This window comes from Cetorhinus maximus, chromosome 1 (assembly GCF_964194155.1).
Source record: "Cetorhinus maximus chromosome 1, sCetMax3.hap1.1, whole genome shotgun sequence".
In the NCBI taxonomy this organism is placed as follows: Eukaryota; Metazoa; Chordata; class Chondrichthyes; order Lamniformes; family Cetorhinidae; genus Cetorhinus; species Cetorhinus maximus.
In genome coordinates this window covers 215,320,131-215,343,316 of record NC_135879.1, presented here as the reverse complement: position 1 = coordinate 215,343,316, position 23,186 = coordinate 215,320,131, and the positions used below count along the sequence as shown (strand labels likewise).

Sequence of the window (23,186 nt, the reverse complement as noted above, 5' to 3'; positions counted from 1 at the left end):
GGTACCCACCGTGGCTGGGCTTGTCCCCGCCGTCAGTCGGACTCCTGCAGGACCACCCCCCTGGAGGTGGGAGCGTGTCCTGGAGACAGCCCGCCGGGCTTGCTCGTCCTGCCCCCATCATTGGAGCCTGTGCACACACACGGAGCGCGGAGAGTACTTTTATTGAACAAGAATTCACACGGCATTAGGCGCCTCTCTAATGAAGTGTGACAGCGGCTATTGTGGTGGTCATGATATACGGATGTGCCTCTAAAGACTCCGTTTTGTCCTCCTGGAGTGACAATCCCGTGTTTGTTAATTGAGTTTACAAAATGATTGGCGCAGAAAGTGCCGTGGATGAAGCCACTTTCAGCTCAGTGGTGCTTCACCTGGGCGAACTGCACCTGCCACCCACACCGCAAGGTGACTTTGAGCAGGTTGTTTTCCATAATTTATACTGGTCAGTGGAGTTGCATTTATACCAAAGGCCTTTTGTTCTGTCTCCAGGGGTTTTTGAAACAACAACAAATTATTTTCCAATTACTTTACTAGCAGCGCTGCCAAATAAAGAAAAAAAAATGTAATTACATCAGTTCAGAGAACAGATGTTCAGTGTCTTCAGTGTAATATCTTGTCTGTTCTGCCACAAATCAGCTATGACATGTGTCCTTAAGTCATTTACGTTTCAGGAAATGTAGTTTCTTGACGTACCTCCTCCACAACTTCTGCATATTCAGAGAATTGGGGTAAGGCCAATTTTAATAATGATAAGACAGGATCTGGCCAAAGTGGACTGGGAGCAGCTGCTTGTAGGAAAATCTACATCAGACCAGTCAGAGTCATTCAAAAAAGAAATAGTGAGAGTGCAGGGCCAACTTGTTCCCGTAAAGATGAAGGGTGGGACCAACAATCCAGAGAATCCTGGATGTTGAGGAATTTACAGGATTGGTTAAGGAAAAAAAGGGAAGCTTATGGTATACACCAAGGGCTCAAAACAGCAGAAGCCCTAGAGGAGTATAGAAAGTGCAGGGAGGTTAATTGAAAATGAAATTAGGAGAACGAAGAGGCGGCATGAAAATCCACCGGCAGGTAAAATAAAGGAAAATCCAAAGGCATTTTATAAGTATATTAGGGGCAAGAGGATAAACGGAAAGAGTAGGGCCCATTAAGGACCAAAGTGGCATTCTGTGTGAGGAGCTGGAACACGTAAGTGAGGTTTTAAATGAGTACTTTGCATCTGTGTTCACTATAGAGAAGGTATAGAAATCAGGGAGGGGGACTGTGATATACTTGAACAAATTAGCATTGAGAGGAAGGAGGTATTTGTGATTTTAGCGGGCTTAGAAGTGGATAAATCCCCAGGCCCAGGTGAGATTGTATCCCAGGCTGCTGTGGGAGGCAAGGGAGGAGATTGCAAGGGCCCTGACATTAGTTTTCAAATCCTCTCTGGCCACAGGAGCAGCGTGAGAGGACTCGAGGATAGCTAATGTGGTACCATTATTCAAGAAGGGTGGTAGGGATAAACCAGGGAATTACAAGCCAGTGAGTCTAACATCAGTGGTAGGAAGCTTTTGGAAAAAATTCTGAGGGACAGAATTAATCTCCAGTTGGAGAGGCAAGGATTAATCAAGGATAGTCAGCATGGCTTTGTCAGGGGGAGGTCATGTCTAACAAATTTGATTGAATTTTTCAAGGGGGTGATTAGGTGTGTAGATGAGGGTAGTGCAGTTGATGTAGTCTGCATGGACTTCAGTAAGGCTTTTGACAAGGTCTCGCATGGGAGACTGGTCAAGAAGGTAAGACCCCATGGGACCCAGGGCAATTTGGAAAATTGGATCCAAAATTGGCTTAGTGCCAGGAGGCAGATGGTGATGGTCAAAGGTTGTTTTTGTGACTGGAAGCCTGTGTCCAGTGGCGTACCGCAGGATTTGGTGCTGGGTCTCTTGATGTTTGTAGTGCTAATTAATGATCTGGACATGAATGTAGGAGGTATGATTAGTAAGTTCGCAAATGACACGAAAATTGGTGGCGTTGTAAATAGCGAGGAGGAAAGCCTTAGACTACAGGACGATAAAGATGGGCTGGTCAGATGGGCAGAACAGTGGCAAATGGAATTTAACCCTGAAAAGTGTGAGGTGATGCATTTTGGGAGGACTAACAAGGCAAGGGAGTACACGATGAATGGCAGGATCCTATGAAGTACAGAGGATCAGAGGGACCTTGGTGTGCATGTCCATAGATCCTTGAAGGCAGCAGGACGGGTAGACAAGGTGGTTAAGAAGGCATATAGGATATTTGCCTTTATTAGACGAGGCATTGAATACAAGAACAGGAGCTGTATAAAACGCTAGTTAGGCCACATCTGGAGTACTTTGTGCAGTTCTGGTTCCCACACTATAGGAAGAGTGTGATTGCACTAGAGAGAGTGCAGAGGAGATTCACCAGGATGTTGCCTGGGCTGGAGCATTTCAGCTATGGAGAGAGACTAGATAGGCTGGGGCTGTTTTCCTTAGAGCAGAGAAGGCTGAGGGGGGACCTGATTGAGGTGTACAAAATTATGAGCAGCATAGATAGGGTAGATTGGAAGAAACTTTCCTCCTTAGTGGAGGAGTCAATAATCAAGGAGCATAGTTTTTAGGTAAAGGGCAGGAGGTTTAGAGGGGATTTGAGGAAACATTTTTTCACCCAGGGAGGGGAGGGGTGGGGGGTGGGTGGGGTGGTATCTGGAACTCACTGCTTGCAAGGGTGGTAGAGGCAGGGACCCTCACAACATTTATGCAGTATTTAGATGAACACTTGAAACGCCATAGCATACAAGTCTATGGGCCAAGTCCTGGAAAATGGGATTAGAGTAGGTAGGGGCTCGATGACCAGCGTGGACACGATGGGCCAAAGGGCCTCTACAATGTCCTTTTTAGGGAAGGAAATGTTCCTTCCTTGCCCGGTCTGGCCTACATGTCACTCCCTCCAGACCCACAGCAATGTGGTTGACTCTTGACTGCCCTCAAAGGGCGATTAGGGGTGGGCAACAATCCCATGAAAAAAATAAAAGAAAATTACATCTCTAACTTTTCCCAGTTCCCAGTATTTCCAGCATTTTTGTTTTTATTTCAGATTTCCTGCATCCGCTGTATTTTGCTTTATAAAATGTGGCTCCAGAGGGGGGCGAATGACAACAGCAAAGGCATGGGAAAATGTTCATGTCTGGGACATGTGTTGCTGACCTCAGCCTGAAACTCAACTTTTGTTGGTCAAAGAAGGTCACCTTGTGCTTCTAAATGACGTCATGAATCGGAGGCGCGGCCAGAGCAGAGGAGTCTGGGTAACCGGGCCCAAAGGGATGGCGCGAAAAGCTACGAGCACTTCCGACCGTTAAACGGACGTACATATTTTTAAAAGACTAAAAATGGATTCCAAAACCGATAAGGTACAGTATTTTTCCATCAAACTCTGAACGTGACACTTTTTTAAAACATTTAAAGTTAGAATTCAATTTTAAAAAAAACTATGGGACCTTTCGGCTGATTTTCCTTTGCGCAAATACCATGGTAACGCATGTCCTACCTAAATACCTCCACCGGATTGGTGGAATGTGAGAAATACGCGGTTGACGGGCGATTTAATTGGACGATGCGATTGTCAGTCACATTCGACTGTCCCATCCCATGTCAGTCTTCGCAGCGGGCGGGAGGCTCGGCAATGTTTTCTTCAAGGACATTTTACAACCCGCACGAATCAAAAACATTTATTTTGCAACTATAAGCGTTTTGGATTTTTTTTTCCTGCAGCGAGAGCTGCAAATATTACTGTTGGGCTATGGAGAAATGTTTACTAAATTGCTGGTGTCACGATTAGGTCACCCCGAAGGACACTGGAATCCCAATGGCAGCATTCATGATTTTGTTTTCTTTTAAACCTACATTTGTCTTTTGCTGTTTTGATTCTGTACACGTTGTCACACTTTGAATGGGTGTGCTGCAAATTGTGTACTTTAATCCCATACACAAAGCGGAAATAAAGAATTTTACCATGAGGTGGCATCTTGTATCTCTGAAACGTTCCAAAGTACTTAAAGTATACTGAATTACCTTAAAGGTTTTTTTGTCCATTAATGGGATGCTGGTATTACTGACAAGGTCGACGTTTTATTTTATTCCCCAATTGCCCTTAAGGTGATGGTGAGCTGCCCTCTTGAATTGCTGCAGTTTGTCTGGTGTAGGGAGGGAGTTCCAGTGGATTTTGACCTGGTGATAGTGAAGGAACGGCAATATATTTCCAAGTCAGGATGGCGTGTGGTTTGGAGGTGAACTTGCAGATGGTGGTGTTCCCATGCATCTGCTGCCCTTGTCCTTCTAGCTTGTAGGGTTCACATGTTTGGAAGGTGCTGTTGAAGGTACCTTGGCGAATTGTAGTGCGTCTTGTAAATGGTACACGTTGCAGACACTGTCAGTGGGGGGAGTAAATGTTTAAGATGGAGTGTGGGGTGCTCATTGGGTGGGCTGCTTTATCCTGGTTGGTGTCAAGCGAGTCAAGTGTCAAGAGTGTTGTTAGAGTTGTACTCCCCCAAATGCAAAGTATTACATCGCACTTCTGACTTGTAGATGGTGAAATGGCTTTGGGGAGTCAGAATGAAAGGGTTTCAAACGCCACTAACCATTTACATCTCCAGCTTTAATAACTTGAAATGAGGCACTTTATTGTACACAGCTTGATCATGTAGATTTGAGTCAATAGCGCTTCCACTTACACATATCTGCACTGTCTTTGAAGCCATCACTTGTGCACCCTCTACAGTTGCAACATCAGCAAACTCAACCTTTAAAAAAATGCTTGCAAGCTGTGCAGTCAAATCTCCACAGTGTTCAGAACTTCTCTGTCCCAACTTGGAAATCCCGCTCCAGTAAATATCGAGGCCAAAATGTCTGTCTATTCAACATACTGGAAATTGGCAATTGCGGTTCCCAGGTGCTGAACAAGAAGGACCTAAAGTTTAACAAAATTTCAACATAAATTGAATCCATAATCGATAGATCTTGATTAGCTTGCATTCATTTCCTTGTCTTTTAGCTGATCTGATTACTTAAGGGGAAAAATTGGGAAATGCTCATTTGACATTAGATTTAGCATTATTGTTTTATAATACAGTATATAGATGTACCAAACCAAATCTTTGCATGGACCCCTGCTGCCTAAGTGCCAAACACAATGGAGTGAGCCAACCATCAAGATAAGCAGTTCATTCATTTTTCATAAAAGCAAAGAACTGCGGATGCTGGAAATCCAAAACAAAAATAAAAATACCTGGAAAAACTCAGCAGGTCTGACAGCATCTGCGGAGAGGAATACAGTTAACGTTTCAAGTCTGAATGACTCTTCATCAGAACTAAGGAAAACAAGGAAACCACCCATCACTGGCCCTCTATCGGGCTCTACCTGTCCCACCAGCTTATATTTCACTTCTTTTCTATTTTTCCTTAGTTCTGATGAAGAGTCATTCAGACTCGAAACGTTAACTGTATTCCTCTCCGCAGATGCTGTCAGACCTGCTGAGTTTTTCCATTCATTTTTCATGTTGGGATTCTTGACTAACAAGGGAGTCAAAGTTTTCTGGAGTAGGCGGGAATGTGGAGCTGAGACCACAATCAGATCCGCAATGATATCATTGAATGATGGAGCAGGCTTGAGGAGCTGATTGGCCTATTCCTGCTCCTGATTTGTATGTTCGTATGAGATCATGGAACACTCAGCCTTTGACTTTTTGTTGCGCAGTATTTATGTGGCTGTCCTGTTAAGTTTTTGGTTACTTTTAAATTAAGTGAAGCTGGTAGCCATTTTATGTGATGCGATGAAAGACTAATTAAATTGATTTGACAGGTTGGAAACTATATGGTGGAAGTACTGCAAATTGCCAACATAAATTTTTACACCCATTTATTGACCTTTATGCAAATGGAAATAGGTCTTTCCTATCCACTTTGTCTCGGCCCCTCATAATTTTATACACCTTGATTAAATTTTCTCTCAGCTCCGTTGAAAGAAAACAACCCCAGCCTATATTCAGTCTTTCCATACAGCTAAAATTCTCCCATTCCTTGCAACATACTTGTAATTTTCTCTCTACTGCCACTAATGTGATTACATCCTTTCTATAATGCGGTGACTAGATTATACATGGTACTCTATCTATTGTACGTGGTCTAAATAGTGTTTTATACAGTTCAAGAGTAACCCCCCTGCTCTTATATTCTAACCCCCAGCTAATAAAAGACAGATTAATGTACACCTCCCTAATCAGCTCATTTACCTGTCCTGCTACCTTCAGGGATCTCTGGGCATGTGTTCCAAGGTCTGTCTGTTCTTCTACATATCTCAGTATCCCACCATTTATTGTCTACTCCCTTGCCATGTTTGTTCTCCCCAAACTCATGTAATCCAGAGGCCCAGATTAATGCTGTGGGGAGATGGGTTCAAATTCCACCATGGCAGCTGGTGGAATTTAAAAATTCAATTAATAAATCTGGAATTATTCTCAGTAATAGTAAACGTGAAACCATTGTTGATTGTTGTAAAAACCCATCTGGTTCACTAATGCCCTTTAGAGAAGGAATTCTGCCATCTTTACCTGATCTGGGCTACATGTGACTCCAGACCCCACAGCAATGTAGTTGACTCTTAGCTGCCCTCTGCAGTGGTGTGGCAAGCCACTCAGTTCAAGGGCAATTAGGGATGGGCAACAAATGCTGGCCTTGCCAGCGATGCCCACATCCCATGAAAGAATAAAGCAAATGCATCACCTCCACACTTCCATTCACCACTTTGCTGAACACCTGACTAATCCATTGATATTTTGCTACAGCATTCTCCCTTTCAACCACATGGCCAATGTCTGTGTCATCTGCAAATATCTTAATCATGCCCTCTACGTTTAAGTCTAAGTCATTAATATATATTACAAAAAGCGGCACTGATCCCTGAGGAAATCCACCGGAAACAGCCGTCCAGTCACAAAATCATCCTTTGACCATAACCCTTTGCTTCCTGCCACTGAGCCAATTTTGCATCCGACTTGCCACTTCTCCCTTGGATCTCATGAGCTTTCAATTTTCTGACTAGTCTGTCATGTGGGACCTTGTCAAAAGTCTTGTTAAAGTCCATGTAGACTACATCAAACTCGCTACCCTCCTTGTTACCTCAAAAAATTCAGTCAAGTTAGTTGGATGTGACCTTCCCTTAACAAATACCTGCTGACTGTCCCTGAATAATTCATTCCTATATAAATGACAATTTATTTTGTCTAACAGAATTTTTCCCAGTAATTTGCCCACTGCTGAGGGTGACCAAAGCTCAGACTTTACCTAGAAAGTGTACTACAGATTCAAGATCTTTGTACAGGTAGGAGAGAAATTCACTGAACCTAAGCCTTCTAGAAAGAAGATTGAGGCAAGTTATCCACTATCCCATTTGATGTTGTCTTCAGTGGAATTGTAAAGGTCAGCCTTGAGTGTAATTTCTGATGTGTTCCTTTTTGTGAATGCTCTGTTGTTTGCCTTCAGTGCACAACACCGCCTTTGATTCATTTCTAATTGCGCCGCTACAAAAACAAATGTCAGGTTTATTTTATTGAACTGTGTTCCTCTCTGCAGATGCTGTCAGACCTGCTGAGTTTTTCCAGGTATTTTTGTTTTTGTTTCAGGTTTATTTTTCCTGTTGCTGGTATTGTTTGTGCACTTCATTTTTCTCCTCTGGGAACTGATGAAATATTGGGTACACCTGCACTTGGAAGTCCCGACAAGCTCAAGTCTCATTACTTTTCATGTCATATCGAAAGAGAAAAACAAACTAAATTGTGGGATGTGATCCCAAACCATTAATGAATACCACGAGGACAATATAATAAACAATTTGACTTAATGAATTGCCTTGAAGCAGAGACCTTTTTGCAGGCCTTTTTTCAATTGTTAGTTTTTTGGGGCGGGGTTTGCTTGTCAGACTGGCATGTGTGTAGACTGCAAATACGTTTTTCTTTCTTTTTAGATTTTTAAAGCTTTGAGAAAGTTTTTTGTGTCTAATATCTATCCTAATTATTGAATTGTTATTGTGATGCTTTGGCTTTTGAAATGATAGGGTTTTCCCCCAAAATAAACACCAATTGCCATCCCCTTCTTCCATTTTCTCCTCTAATTCCCTCCCATTGATCTATGCTGGGGCGTTGTTCAATAAATTGGGGTTGTCCATGACTAGGCATATTGTACACTACCTGTTCAAATTACTAAGATTGTTGATCTGAATGGGCATCTTCTCATTCCATAATTTAAAAATTAATTTATTGTATTTGTTATAATAAAGTTAAAAACCAAGGACCATTATGGAAGACACTATGGTTGAAAAAGGTAAAAGAGAAGATAGGGTATCTTTTAAGAAAGAGGTGACTGCAGTCTCAAGTTTATAAAATCTGAAGATTGCAATTATAAAAGACGACTGAGGAAGGTCACAAATTTCACAGTTTTGAGATCCTGGGAGGTCCAACTAGGCTTTGATTTTAAACTTCTCATCCTTGTTTAGAAATCCCTCCATGGCCTCAATCCTCCAAGCTCTTTGCACTTCACCGATTCTGGCTGCTTGTGCATCTCTCCACCAGATTTTGAGCACTCCACCAGAAGTGGTTGTGCCTTCAACAATCTGGACTCTAAGCCTTGCAATTCCCTCCCTAAATCTTCTGACACCCTCTCCTCCCTTAAAACACTGTCTATAACCTTTATCAAGCTTTTGGTGATCTGCCCTAATATCTCCTTATGTGGCTCAGTGTCAAATTGTGTTTGCTAATTATTGCTGTGAAGCACCTTGGGAATTTTACTACCTTAAAGGCACTAGATAAATGCATGTTTTTGCATTTGCAGCATTTTGCTTTTGTTTTAGACTGACGAGGAATAAACAGAATAGTTCAGAGGAGCACTGACAATAATAGTATGTAGCTTTAGGAATACAGAAAATTTGAGTTAACTTTGAGCTGGTGAGGTCAGAAATGTCAATAGGTGAAGAAAAGCTTAAGGTGAAACCATCAAGCTGCTGTTAAAAATATAAGAAACACGATTCTTATTGCCCACTTAAAAGGATATGGAGGAGATCAAGATGTAGCAATTAAACTACCATATTGCCGGAGGAATGGAGATTATGAGTGCCATGGCTGCGATTTCATTAGAAATAGCAGTCAGGAAATGCTTCCCTTTTTGTGATGTTGCAAACAGATTGTGACCAGCGGAAATCTCTTCCTGATTCACATATCTGTTGGGAAATGTAGATGCAAAGCTAGTCTGTGCTTCTCTGCAGATACTCATTGACCATTTGTTTAATATTAAATGGCAGAACAAGAATAATAGTTTCCCGGGAAAGACTAAACTACGTGAATGGCTAGCGGGGTCAGGGGGTGGCTGAAGATCATCATGTGCATAATTTGCATTATGATAATACTGGTCTGGCTGATGGACCTGCAAGCCTTTTCTTGTTCATCATTTTGCTGTGTTCAAAAATGTAATTCCAGCAAAATTCATTTTGGTTGTTGCAGAGAGAATTTGTACTCTGAGAGGACAGGAATATTTGGATTCTGAAGAACAAGCCCCCATCTTCTACAATAATCCTGTTTCGGTCAAGGGACAGAGTTCCAGTTGATAGTGTCATTTGGAAAGAATTTCATACACTGAAGAAATGCAGTGTGAAAATTGCTGCAGGTGTTCAGTGTGGAAGTTTGGGACCTGTGTGCATAGATATTCTGATTGAAGTAAATTTTCGTGTTTTCCTCTATTTTAATATCAGGTTTCCATGTGGCTAACAAAGATTTTTGGGGACCAGCAGATCCCTTTCTACGAAGTGAACCCATGGTCCATGGATGTTCTGTATCGCCTGATGGAGCGGAATGAAACTCGAGACCGTGACACCATGCAACTGATTGAGGACGTGAAACAAAAAACAGTGGAGTACAAATCTGATGGTGAGTTGGCTGCAGAATATTATTCAACTGGACTAAACTGAATACAAAACCCTGGTGGGGATCAAGTTAGTTAGCAGTGTTACCACATTGTTATGTTGTACAGCAGAATTTTGTGCCACTGTTACGTGTGTAGAGATACCATTCTAAGCTTTAGTGTGGAAGAAGTTGTTGGATGGAGTTGCAACATTTTTCTTCTCCCCATCTTAAATAGTATCAGACCAAGCTGTTCTTCCTTAGTTCTAGATTTATTGTGGAACATGATTTTCAGTTGGTAACTCTTGGAACTAGATTCTTATCTAATTGTAGCTGGTGAATTGCCATTGATGGCTTCTCTTTCCACTCCTGTACAGTTACCTCTGGTATCCCCCAAGGATTTATTCTTATCCTTCTCCTATTTCTCATCCACATGCTCCTCCGAAAACATGTCTGTTTCCACATTTACATTGATGACACCCAGCTTTACCTCACCACCACTCCTTTCGATCCCTCTATTGCCAAAGTTGTCAGGTTGCTTGTGTGAAATCCAGCACTGGATGAGCAGAAGTTTTCTCCAATTAAGTATTATGAAAACTGAAGCCATTGTCTTCGGTCCCCACTCAGCCACCTCACCACCAACTCCACCTCTCTTCCTGGCAAATGTCTGAGGCTGAACCAGGCTCATAATCATGTTATGACTCCGAGTTGAGCTTTTAACCATAAATCCATGCTGTCATTAAGACTGCCTACTTACACCTCTGTAACATTGCCTGCCTCTGCACCCCTCATTTATTGCTTTAGTTACCTCTAGACTTGACTATTCTAATACACTCCCACATTCTACCCTGTGTAAACTTGAGGCCATCTAAAACTCTGCTGCACTCATCCCAACTTGCACCAAATCCTGTTCCCCCATCACTCTTCTGCTCGCTGACGTACACTGACTCCTGCTCAAGCAATGCCTTGATTTAGAAATTCTAAACCTTGTTTTCAAATCCCTCCATGGCCTCATCCCTCCCTATCTCAGTAATCTCCCCCAGCCCCACTACCTTCCGAGATAATTGCACCCCTCTAATTCTGGCCTCTTGAGCATACCTAATTTTGACTACTCCACTGTTGGTGGCTGGAGCCTGTGTGCCCTCCTAGGGCAAGCTAGTTAGAGATTGTACTTTAACCATGATGTTGGTAATAGGGGATGGGGTGGGAGAGCTGTTAAGTTCTGATAATAGACAGTAGTACTGGCTTCATTATTTTGGTTCATTTTGCTTCAGAACTGTCTTCTGTCAGTCCTGATGAAAGGTTGATACTTCAACTTTTAAAAATATCCCCTTGCCTTTCTTGGCATCCTGAAATACTCTCTTGATTGATGCTGTTCTGTTTCTTATGGCTTCAAACCTTGAGTCTTGCACCTGGGTGAAAACTTGGATTGCCAGCACCCCAGGTTCAAGGCTTATACTGATTGTGATTTGATGTGAAAATAGGGTTATTGTATTTGACTACTTAAGTTCCTGTTTACTTTTCTCTATTCATCAGCTGATTACATGCAGGATTTCATTATGGAGAGTGTGGGCTTGTCCTCCACTAACCTCTCCAGCAATGGGTCCAGCTGCCTGAAAAACCTGGTGGATAGCAGCCTCGCTTTGGATCTAAAAGATACCTCTCAAACCAGGTAATCAACCATTTGGTAGGTGTTAAAGGCAAACAGTAAGGATGCCTCACAGCCTTTGCTTGAAGTGGATTAGGAAAGTGGACTGCATTGGTATTACAATGAGGACTGTCAGTAAAGTGCAATCTGCCTCTGGCCCCGTTCTGCAAGCCATATTTGTGTCATTGAGCTCTTTGATGAATTACAAGTGAGAGAGGAAAAAATCAAGATGAGTTGTGTGTTTGGGATATACAGACCCCCAGTATTATAGCTAATGTCACAATTGTTAATCATATCCTACAGCTTGTCATGTGCTCTGCTTGCACAAAATATTATGATTCTCCATCCATCCTTTTTCCTGAAGGCATTAGCACTCTCAAGGGCAACTAGGGATGGGCAATAAACGCTGGCCCAGCCAGCGAAGCCCACATCCCATGAAGAAATAAAAGCTATGCTGCAGTATGGTTCCTTGGCCACTGGCCTTCCACCTTCTGGCCTACATGGTCATTGTTCATTAGTTTAGACAGTATATGTCTAACTACTCAATTGTACAAGGCATTGTTGTTGAGCCTGACTCTGTCCTCATTGGTGACTATTAATTGGGAATGAGAAGCATGGCAATTTCTTTCTCTTCCCTACACTTGGGTGCTACTTAAGGCTTTTGTCCTTATTTTCCCCAGGCCACGAGTGTTTTTCCCTCTGCTTACGAAGGCACTGACTTCCTGCTGTGGTACAGTTGGATGTATGCCAGGCACCCTAGTATACCTCACCCAAGAGGTTATTTTTCATTGTCCATAATTGGCTATTCAACTGCAATGGCATTGTAATCTCCCCTGCTGTTGTCCTCATCTGTTGACAGAAGAAGCACTTCAAGCAGGGCCTGTAGATAGTAATCAAGGATGAATTTTTCTGCTTCCTAACCCAGCACTGTCGAGACCAATCAACATACTGGCTCAGATCAGTTATCTTAACACAGTAGGTAAATTGTATTTTTCCTTGTCTGTATAGCTGTCTTACTCTGTAAACTCACCAAACAAATCAAGGAGCATTACTATTGTGTGAATTACATACCAATTACAATAATGTCCCTGGAATATGTTTTCTCTTTCATTGACGGAAACAGCTCAGAAGGAGGCAATTTAGCCCATTATGTCTGATCCAGTTCTTTGGAAGAACTATCCAGTTAGTCCCACACCCCAGCTCTTTTGCTCATAGCCCAGCAAACTTTTCCACTTCAAGTATTTATCCAGTTCCCATTTTGATGATTGTTATTGAATCTGTTTTCACCGCACTTTAAGACAGTGCATTCCAGATTGTAACAACTCGCTGTGTTAACTTTTTTCACTCCTGTCTCCTGTGGTTCAATTGCTGCCCCCTTAATTATGTCAGCTCAGTGAAATGTGAAAAGTTCTGTTGAAGAGTCATACGAACTCGAAATGTTAACTATGTTCCTCTCCGCAGATGCTGTCAGACCTGCTGAGTTTTTCCAGGTATTTTTATTTTTGTTTTGGATTTCCAGCATCCGCAGTTTTTTGCTTTTATCTGAAATGTGAAAAGTGTTTGGAGGTGGCAGCATCACATGGTATAAAGGGGCTCTATAACTCATTCTGCAGTATCTACTCTGTCAGGGCTTTGTGCTTTTGTGGAATTAGTTTACTCTTGTGTGCTGTGAGATTGTTAAAACAGCATCTAAACTGTTGAGGTCTGCTTCTTTATCCTCTGTACATATTTTTAAATTGAGAATCTACGGTATAGACCCAAAGCCATAGAATTAAAAGGTAAGATGAATTGGTAAGTAATAATTAGATGACCCCCAAACTTGAGTTCCTGGTGGTATCTGAGCTGAGTTGATATTAAGTCCACGAACCTTCTCTCCAATCCTTGTATTATTGAATTCATTTCATGCAGGGATGTCTCAGATTTTGTCTTCATTGTTGCATTTGCGTATCATGGAGCCTTAGGGTCACTTACAACATTTAGATCTATGTGACCATATATCTCAAGCTGTGCATGTTAGTAGATCTCGCTGTCCTGATTTTAGGAATTCCCCATCAATTACATGAATGTGCTAAGAATGACCCTTCAAACCTCCAAACTCTCAAAGCTCAACCTGGAAAAAAGGACGAATCACTAGCAGCACTGTGTTGCTTGGATTTCAAGGGGCTGATTGGCAGGGATAAGGGATGCAGGTAATGTTGTAAAGGTTTCATTTACAACACAAAAACAAAAACAGAATTACCTAGAAAAACTCAGCAAGTCTGGCAGCATCGGTGGAGAAGAGAAGAGTTGACGTTTCGAGTCCAATGACCCTTCAACAGAACTGAGATTTCATTTGGTCTCTCATTAAGAAGTCTTGAGACTCATATGTTTAAACATAAAACATTTATTGTTAACTCATAGCTATGTACATATCCAAGGTACTGCCATGTGTGGGTGCTGCCTCCATGATGGCTCCTTCCAGACTCTACTCCCAAGGTCTACTATCATGTGACTCGATACATTATACCATGGGTGGTACTATTCTCCAGTCCCACATTAACCCTTACTCTGTCAAACACCTTTATATTACAATATGCTGCTACTGCTTAAAGGCATATACAACAGCCTGTTTCTTTTTTAAAAAAAACTTTAATTCCTTCCAGCGGAGTATAATTTTTTAATTCATTCATGGGATGTGGGCTTTGCATGCTAGGCAGGCATTTATTGCCAATCCCTAATTGTCCTTGAGAAGGTGGTGGTGAGCTGCCTTCTTGAAAAGCTGCAGCCCATGTGGTGTAGGTACGCCCATAGTCCTGTTAGGGAGGGAGTTCCAGGGCTTTCATCCAGTGACAGTGAAGCAATGGCGATACATTTCCAAGTCAGGATGGCGAGTGGCTTGGAGGGGAACTTCCAGGTGGTGGTGTTCCCATCTGTCTGCTGCCCTTGTCCTTCTAGATGGTAGTGGTCATGGATTTGGAAGGTACTGTCTAAGGAGGCTTGGTGGGTTCCTGCAGTGCATCTTGTAGATGGTACACACTGCTGCCACTGTGCGTCGGTGGTGGAGGAAGTGAATGTTTGTAAATGGGGTGCCAGTCAAGCTTTGTCCTGGATGGTGTCGAGCTTCTTGAGAGTTGTTGGAGTTGCACTCACCCAGGCAAGTGGAGAGCATTCCATCACATTCCTGACTTGTGCCTTGTAGATGGTGGACAGGCTTTGGGGAGTCAGGAGGTGAGTTACTTGCTGCATGATTCCTGGCCTCTGGTCTGCTCTTGTAGCCACAGTATTTATATGGCTAGTCCAGTGCAGTTTCTGGTCAGTGATTACCCCCAGGATGTTGATAGTGGGGGATTCAGTGATGGTAATGCCATTGAATGTCAAGGGGCGATGGTTAGATTCTCTCTTGTTGGAGATGGTCATTGCCTGGCACTTATGTGGTGCGAATGTTATTTGCCACTTGTCAGCCGAAGCCTGGATGTTGTCCAGGTCTTGCTGCATTTGGACATGGACTGCTTCAGTATCTGAGGAGTCGCGAATGGTGCTGAACATTGTGCAAACATCAGCGAACATCCCAACTTCTAACCTTATGATGGAAGGAGGGTTGTTGATGAAGCAGCTGAGGATGGTTGGGCCTAGGACACTACCCTGAGGAACTCCTGCAGTGATGTCCTGGAACTAAGATGATTGACCTCCAACAATCACAACCATCTTCCTTTGTGCTAGGTATGACTCCAACCAACAGAGATTTTTTTCCCCTGATTCCTATTGACCCCAGTTTTGCTTGGGCTCCTTGGTGCTATACTCTGTCAAATGTGGCCTTGATGTCAAGGGCAGTAACTCTCACCTCACCTTGGGAGTTCAGTTGTTTTGTCCATGTTTAAATCAAGGCTGTAATGAGGTCAGGAGCCGAGTGGCCTTGGCGGAAGCAAAACTGGGCGTCAGTCAGCAGGTTATTGCAAAGCAAGTGCCGCTTGATAGCACTGTTGGTGACCCCTTCCACCAGTTTACTGATAATGGAGAGTAGACTGATGGGGTGGTAATTGGCGGAGTTGGATTTGTCCTGCTTTTTGTGTACAGGACATACCTGGGCAATTTTCCACATTGCTGGGTAGATGCCAGTATTGTAGCTGTACTGGAACAGCTTGGCTAGGGCTGCGGCAAGTTCTGGAGCACAATTCTTCACTACTATTGCTGGAATTTTGTCAGGGCCCATAGCCTTTGCAGTATCCAGTACCTTCAGCCGTTTCTTGGCATCATGTGGACTGAAGCGAATTGGCTGAAGACTGACATGTGTGATTCTGGGGACCTCCGGAAGAGGCCAATTTGGATCATCTGCTTGGCACTTCTGGCTGAAGATTCTTGCAAATGCTTCAGCCTTACCTTTTGTACTGAATGTGCTGGGCTCCCCCATCATTGAGGATGGGGATATCTATGGAGCATGCTAAGTTGTTTAATTGTCCAGCACCATTGACGACTGGATATGGCAGGACTGCAGAGCTTAGATCTGATCTGTTGGTTGTGGAATCACTTAGCTATTTACAATACAATGTTTACTTTACTTGCTACTCCTCTTCCCTCCGCCAACTCAAGTCTCTGACGTTATAAACTCAAACAAACATCTTGGTCTGTCACGTTTTGGAGGAATGGTAGACTCAGTTGCTTTGTGTTGACTCTGCTGGTTTAACATTGATATTGTAGAACCCTGTGTTTTTGGTACTTAGTTGTCTTCGTTTGATTTGCTTTTTGCGCTCCTTTGAGTTGCGTTTCTCTTTATTAACAACCTGTCTGCTGTGTTTGGACATTGTGGGTTTTTCCCATTCCTTCTGAAGGGGATGCGCACTCCGTTCATTCCTAGAGTGGACTTGAAGTTTCTTTTGCCATGGGGTCTACGATGTTCTTGCTGGACGTTGACATTTCACAAATGGTACCTTCATTTCCACTTGTTTCACAATTTCAGCCAAACATTTGTTTGTTCTTTTATTTTGAAATCATTTTGAAAGCTCGTGAATCTTTTCATTCAACTCAGCAACTACTCTGGTGAGTTCAGTTGTCGTTGTTTGAGTGATCAGCAAAATCCTTATACACACTTAACTACTTCACTTGGGCATTCAATTTCTTTCGGAGTCTTTCTTCCATGGTCACTGACTGCTCTTTGGGTTCTTCCAATTCACTGATTAGATCGTCAATCTGTTTCTTAGAATTTTCCATTTCTGTTTTTAAAGTCTGGATTTGCTCTTCCATACTATGCATCTCATTTTTCATTTTCTTTGGATTGGATCGAAGTTTGAGAATTTCATTGCTCTTTTCACAGTGAAGTTGCAACGTTTCATCAAACTCATCTTCCATAGACGAAAGTTGGTTCTCTACACTGACCAGTTTTTTTTTTAGCAGAGTCTAATTCATGTGTGCTATCCTGCAAGCTCACATTCTTTAATTTTACTTCTGCTGGTTGTATCTGAGACTCATGTTGCTTTGTGAGAACTTCTGCTTTTCCTTGCAACTGTTCAGCTTTATCTTGACATCCTCAGTTCTTGATTTTCATTTCAGCTATGTCATTTTTCAATAACTCAATGGTTCTCAGCATGTTTAAGGCATCCAGTGCTTTTCCTTCGAGTTCCTTGAGCTTCAGCGTTGGATTTACATTTTCCAATCTTAATTTCTGTCTTTTCTTTCTCTGTCAGCAGCAGAGCTTTGTCCTTGTCCTTTCTTTTTGGTTTCACAGTTGGCCAGGTCTGTCTCCAGCGAAATCTTGGTCTTGTTTCAGTTCTGTAATTGTGCTACTTATGGCTTTGTTATTTGCTCGCGGATTGAAAGGTTCTAGGGCTTTTTTTTTTCAATGCCTCCTCCTTTTCATTCAGCTAGTTCTTCAGTTTGTTCAGAGTGACTTTAAATTAATTCTCTTCGTAATTTTCCAGAGGAACAAACTTTATCCTCAGGGACCCTTGCAACATGTGAAGATCTCTCAACAGGTTTTCCTTTTCTTTGTGAAGCTCAATTGCTTCACCTTGAATTTTCTTGTAACTCATCAACGTCTCCTGGAGTTTCCTCTGTTGTTCTTCCATTCTGTTGTTTAACATAGTTTTCATTTCTTCATGCTGCTCAAGGGTTACGTACTCCTTTTTCATTTGATCTTGAAGGACAATCACCTGTTCCTTCAACTGTTTATTTTCTTGCTGACCTCTTGCAAGCCCACTCTGCACTTCAGTGCATTGTTTTATTGCTACTGATAGTTCGAATGCGGCTTTTTCTGAAGTAATATTCAACATCCTTTGAAGCTCCTCATGTTTTTCTGTGGCTAATATTGGTTCTTCAAAGAGTCTTTCAGGGTCAAAATTTCTTTGAGTGCCTTTTCTGACTGCTGTTTTACCTGGTTGTACATCTGGTTGAGTTTCCTCAACTCCTGCTTTGATTTGCCGACTCGTTATTTCTCCTTGGTACCTTTGTGTTGTCTCTGAAATTTGTTTGTTCAGATCTTGAACAACTTGGTTCATTGAAGACTGCGGTGTATCGTGCATTTTCAAAGTTATATATCCAGCTTGAATCTCGTGCTTCAGATCTTCCAGTTCAGCTTTGATACAAACATTTTCTGATTTTATTTTTGCTTTTTCTTGCTCCGCCTGCTGCAGGGTTTTTTCTTTGTCGTTCACTACCAACTGATGGTACAGTTCTGGAAACATGTCTGTGTCTTTGAAAGGAAATCATTTGGGACTTCCGTCTTGGGCTTCCTAAAGAGATAGATTCCTGGGACTCCCAGAAAGTTCTGTCCCTCTCTAGTGCCCTTGTGTGGTTTGTTCAGGGACTGTCTTTTGCCTTTTCGTTGCTTTGCTAGGGGCTTTCTATGTCTCCTCTTAAACTGAGGACCGTGCAGAGCTTGAAGATTAAAATGTTCGTCAAAGGCATTTAATATTTCATTTGAAGCTGGTTGAGGTCTTATCAACACACTACATTAGGATTACTTCGTCAGCAAGTTCACCAAATGAGTGTAAAATGGTATTAATCTGGACTTGTTCAGATTTTGTGCTTAGACCCAATGCACACCGATAATTTATAAATTCCCTTCTCCAAGACTCCCAATCTTGGGTCTGGTTTAGCCCTTGCCTTAAACAAAGTGGGTCTGGTGGTCCTAAATTTCTATCCATGGCTTTTTTTCTCTTGTAGCTATTGCTTTAAATGTTGTTGCCCCTTTAAGACTATCTGTGCAGTAACCATTTTTTTCACTTCAGGATGGTGCTGCAGCTGTCGGTTTTCTCTCTGTGATTTTCCTGGGCTTTTTTGGGTCGGCAGGATCCCTCAGCGATTGTGGGTTTTAAAAAAATCCTTAAGACAAGGTATTGCTGAAAACGGAACATATTTCAGCTTTTCGTCTTGCACTCTTCAGGACACTTGGCAAGAATATCAATATAAGGAGAAAACAACTATTTATACTGTATGTGAAGAGAGTGCTGATTGGTTGGCAAATGGACTCTGATTGGTAGAGGCATTGCCATGGAGAATGCACCAGTGATGGTGACTGACAGTTAACTGCCAAACATTATTTGAAATTTAAACCAGGCAGCTTGACTCTGGTCAAGGCATTGCCCTGAGGAATGAGTCAGCGAATGGCTGTCACTCATTTTGTTTAGCTGAAACCGGTGCAATATGTGTACATATCCTTTCTGTCTGCAAAGAATAGGGCCCTGTGTATTAATATTTGTAGCTTCCAGTATACACACATGCGCCAAACTGCAAGCCCGACTGACAATCTTAAATTGGTCGTCAGCTAAATTTTTAGCACATTGAGGATTATTTAGCAAATGTTTTCCAATCGCGGAATCACATCTAATGTTAGACACCGAGTTTTGAGTTTTGCAAGCATTGACTGTTTGGGTATGGCCTATACCCGGTCTGTCACAAAATAAGTAACAGTCATTTGCTGACTCATTCCTCAGGGCAATGCCTTGGCCAATCAGGGTCAAGCTGCCTGGTTTTAAATTTTAAACAATGCTTGGCAGTTAACTTCAGCCACCATCATTGGTGCATTCTCCATGGCAACGCCACTTGCCAACCAATCAGCACTCTCATCATATATAGTAAAAATTGTTGTTTTCCCCTTGTATTGGCATTCTTGCGAAGTGTCCTGATGAGTGCAAGATGAAAAACTTAGACATGTCTCTTTTTTCAGCAATACTCAAGTTCTGCACTACCAAATGACTGTTAACTTTAAGACTGTTGCTCTGCAGCAGCCTTTTTTAAACCATGAAGCCAGGGACTCAACTGTAAAGGGGTTTTTTTCCTTTTAAACTCTGTAGGTTTTTTTTTACTCTGCCTGCTGTTCCTTGTCTAATTTTTTTTAAAACCTCAACTTGGCCACCTCGTGTTATGGTGCCAGCTGGCATTGCAGCTTTCCCCCAGCTGTCCATTGGATATGCTGAGCCCTGAGACTGCCACCTATTTTAAAATTGTAAGTACAGCTTTATTTTTGTATTTTGCTCACCCTTCTTGTGATTTGTCCAGGTCTGTGGACATTGCCTCACTCAGGCGTTTCTCTACATCTACACAGTGGATTCTTCCTTACAGCGGATTCTTCTTCTGTCAGCCTTTTTCCTTTTATCTTGTTTTGAAATTTGCGCAGCCTTTTTTTAAACAATCAGGCCAGGTTCCTTGACTCTGCCTTTTGGCATCAGGTCTGGTAATGGACCTCCACATGCTTTGGTAGGGTCCTTCAGCTTCCATGTTTGTAATAGAGCTTTCTATTCAGGAAATAGACAATAAGACCATAAGACATAGGAGCAGAAATTAGGCTAATCGGCGCATCGAGTCTGCTCCGCCATTCAATCATGGCTGATAAGTTTCTCAACCCCATTCTCCCGCCTTCTCCCTGTAACCTTTGATCCCCTTACCAATCAAGAACCTATCTATTTGGTCTTAAATACACTCAATGACCTGGCCTCCACAGCCTTCTGTGGCAATGAATTCCATAGATTCACCACTCTCTGGCTAAAGAAGTTTCTCCTCATCTCTGTTCTAAAAGGTCTTCCCTTTACTCTGAGGCTGTGCCCATGGGTCCTAGTCTCTCCTACTAATGGAAACATCTTCCCCCACACCCACTCTATCCAGGCCTTTCAGTATTCTGTAAGTTTCAATCAGATCCCCCCTCATCCTTCTAAACTCCATCGAGTATAGACCCAGAGTCCTCAAACGTTCCTCATATGTTAAGCCTTTCATTCCTGAGATCGTTCTCGTGTACCTGCTCTGGACCCTCTCCAGGGCCAGCACATCCTTCCTGAGATACAGGGCCCAAAATTGCTCACAATATTCTAAATGTGGTCTGACCAGAGCCTTATAAAGCCTCAGCAGCACATCCCTGCTTTTATATTCTAGTCCTCTTGAAATAAATGCCAACATTGCATTTGCCTTCCTAACTACCGACTCAACCTGCAAGTTAACCTTAAGAGAATCCTGGACTAGGACTCCCAAGTCCCTTTCCACTCCAGATTTCTGAATTCTTTCCCCATTTAGAAAATAGTCATGCTTCTATTCTTCCTACCAAAGTGCATGACCTCACAATTCCCCACGTTGTATTCCATCTGCCACTACTTTGCCCATTCTCCTAACCTGTCCAAATCCTTCTGCAGCCTCCCCACCTCCTCAATACTACCTGTCCCTCCACCTATCTTTGTATCATCTGCAAAGTTAACCAGGATGCCCTCAGTTCCTTCATCTAGATCATTAATGTATAAAGTGAAAAGTTGTGGTCCCAACACTGACCCCTGCGGAACTCCACTAGTCACCAGCCGCCATCCTGAGAAGGACCCCCTTATCCCCACTCTCTGCCTCCTGCCAGACAGCCAATCTTCTATCCATGCTAGTAGCTTGCCTCTAACACCATGGGCTCTTATCTTACTGAGCAGCCTCCTATACGGCACCTTGTCAAAGGCCTTCTGGAAGTCCAAGTAGATAACATCCATTGGCTCTCCTTTGTCTAACCTACTTGTTACCTCCTCAAAGAATTCTAACAGATTTGTCAGGCATGACCTCCCCTTGATGAAACCATGCTGACTTTGCCCTATTTTACCATGCACTTCCAAGTATTCTGAAATCTCATCCTTAATAATGGACTCTAAAATCTTACCAACGACCGAGGTCAGGCTAATCGGCCTGTAATTTCCCGTCTTTTGCCTCACTCCCTTCTTAAACAGGGGGGTTACATTAGTGATTTTCCAGTCCTCTGGGACCCTCCCTGACTCCAGTGATTCCTGAAAGATCATCACTAACGCCTCCACTATCTCTTCAGCTATCTCCTTCAGAACTCTGGGGTGTAATCCATCTGGTCCAGTTGATTTATCCACCTTCAGACCTTTCAATTTTCCCAGCACCTTCTCCTTGGTAATGGCCACCATACTCACCTCTGCCCCCGACTCTCTTGAACTTTGGGGATGTCACTCGTGTCTTCCGCTGTGAAGACTGATGCAAAGTACCTATTCAGTTCCTCCACCATTTCTTTGTTCCCCACTACTACTTCTCCAGCGTCATTTTCCAGTGGCCCAATGTCCACTTTTGCCTCTCTCTTACCCTTTATATATCTAAAGAACTCTTGCAATCTTTTTTTATTTTACTGGCTAGTTTACCCTCATATTTAATCTTCTCCCTCCTTATTTCTTTTTTAGTTGTCCTCTGTTGGTCTTTGTCGGCTTCCCAATCCCCTGGTTTCCCACTGCTCTTCGTTGCATTGTATGCTTTCTCTTTAGCTTTTATGCTGTCCCTGACTTCCCTTGTCAGCCATGGTTGTCTCATCCTCCCTTTAGTATGCTTCTTCTTCCTAGGGATGAATTTTTGCTGTGTCTCCCAAATTACTCCCAGAAACTCCTGCCATTGCTGTTCCACTGTCTTTCCTGCTAGGCTCATCTCCCAGTCAGTTCTGGCCAGCTCCTCTCTCATGCCTCTGTAGTTGCCTTTATTCAACTGTAATACTGTTACATCTGATTCCAGCTTTTTCTTCTCAAATTGCAGGGTAAATTCTATCATATTAAGGTCACTTCCTCCTAAGGGTTCCTTCACCTTAAGCTCCCTTACCAAATCTGCCTCATTACACATCACTAAATCTAGAATTGCCTGTTCCCTAGTGGGCTCCACCACAAGCTGCTCCAAAAAGCCATCTTGTAGACATTTCACAAATTCCTTTTCTTGGGATCCACTACCAACCTGATTTTCCCAGTCTACCTGCATATTTTCTTCTCCACCGATGCTGCCAGACCTGCTGAGTTTTTCCAGGTAATTCTATTTTTGTTTTGAAATCCCCCATGTTCATTGTAACCTTGCCTTTCTTACACGCCTTTTCTATCTCCTGGTGTATCTTGTGCCCCACATCCTGACTACTGTTCGGTGGCCTGTACATAACTCCCATTATGGTTTTTTTACTTTTGCCTTTGCTCCAACTGTGTCTTCAATTTTTCTTCTTACGCAATCTCCAACTGTGTCTTCAATGTAGGCACACGACTCTCAGGTCAGCCTTTAGTTTCTCAAACCTTGGGATTCCTCTAGGTTCATTCATTTAGCTGCTTGAAGTTCTGGATTCTTCATTTAACTGCCACCACTGTTCACCATGTTGTAAAAGTTTGGTTTGGTCTTTCACTAAGAGGTCTTGAG

General features: G+C 42.7%; 1 protein-coding gene across 1 annotated transcript in view; it reads left to right on the top strand.

Annotated features, from left to right (window-relative positions):
- The first annotated feature begins 3,268 nt into the window (after positions 1-3,268).
- Positions 3,269-23,186, top strand: part of haus1 (HAUS augmin-like complex, subunit 1) — a 47,772-nt gene continuing 27,854 nt past the window's right edge. The window contains exons 1-3 of the mRNA XM_078553030.1: positions 3,269-3,406; positions 9,790-9,964; positions 11,474-11,609. Of these exons, the coding sequence (XP_078409156.1) occupies positions 3,386-3,406; positions 9,790-9,964; positions 11,474-11,609 (332 nt within the window). The 5' untranslated portion in view covers positions 3,269-3,385. The remainder of the gene's footprint in view (positions 3,407-9,789; positions 9,965-11,473; positions 11,610-23,186) is intronic.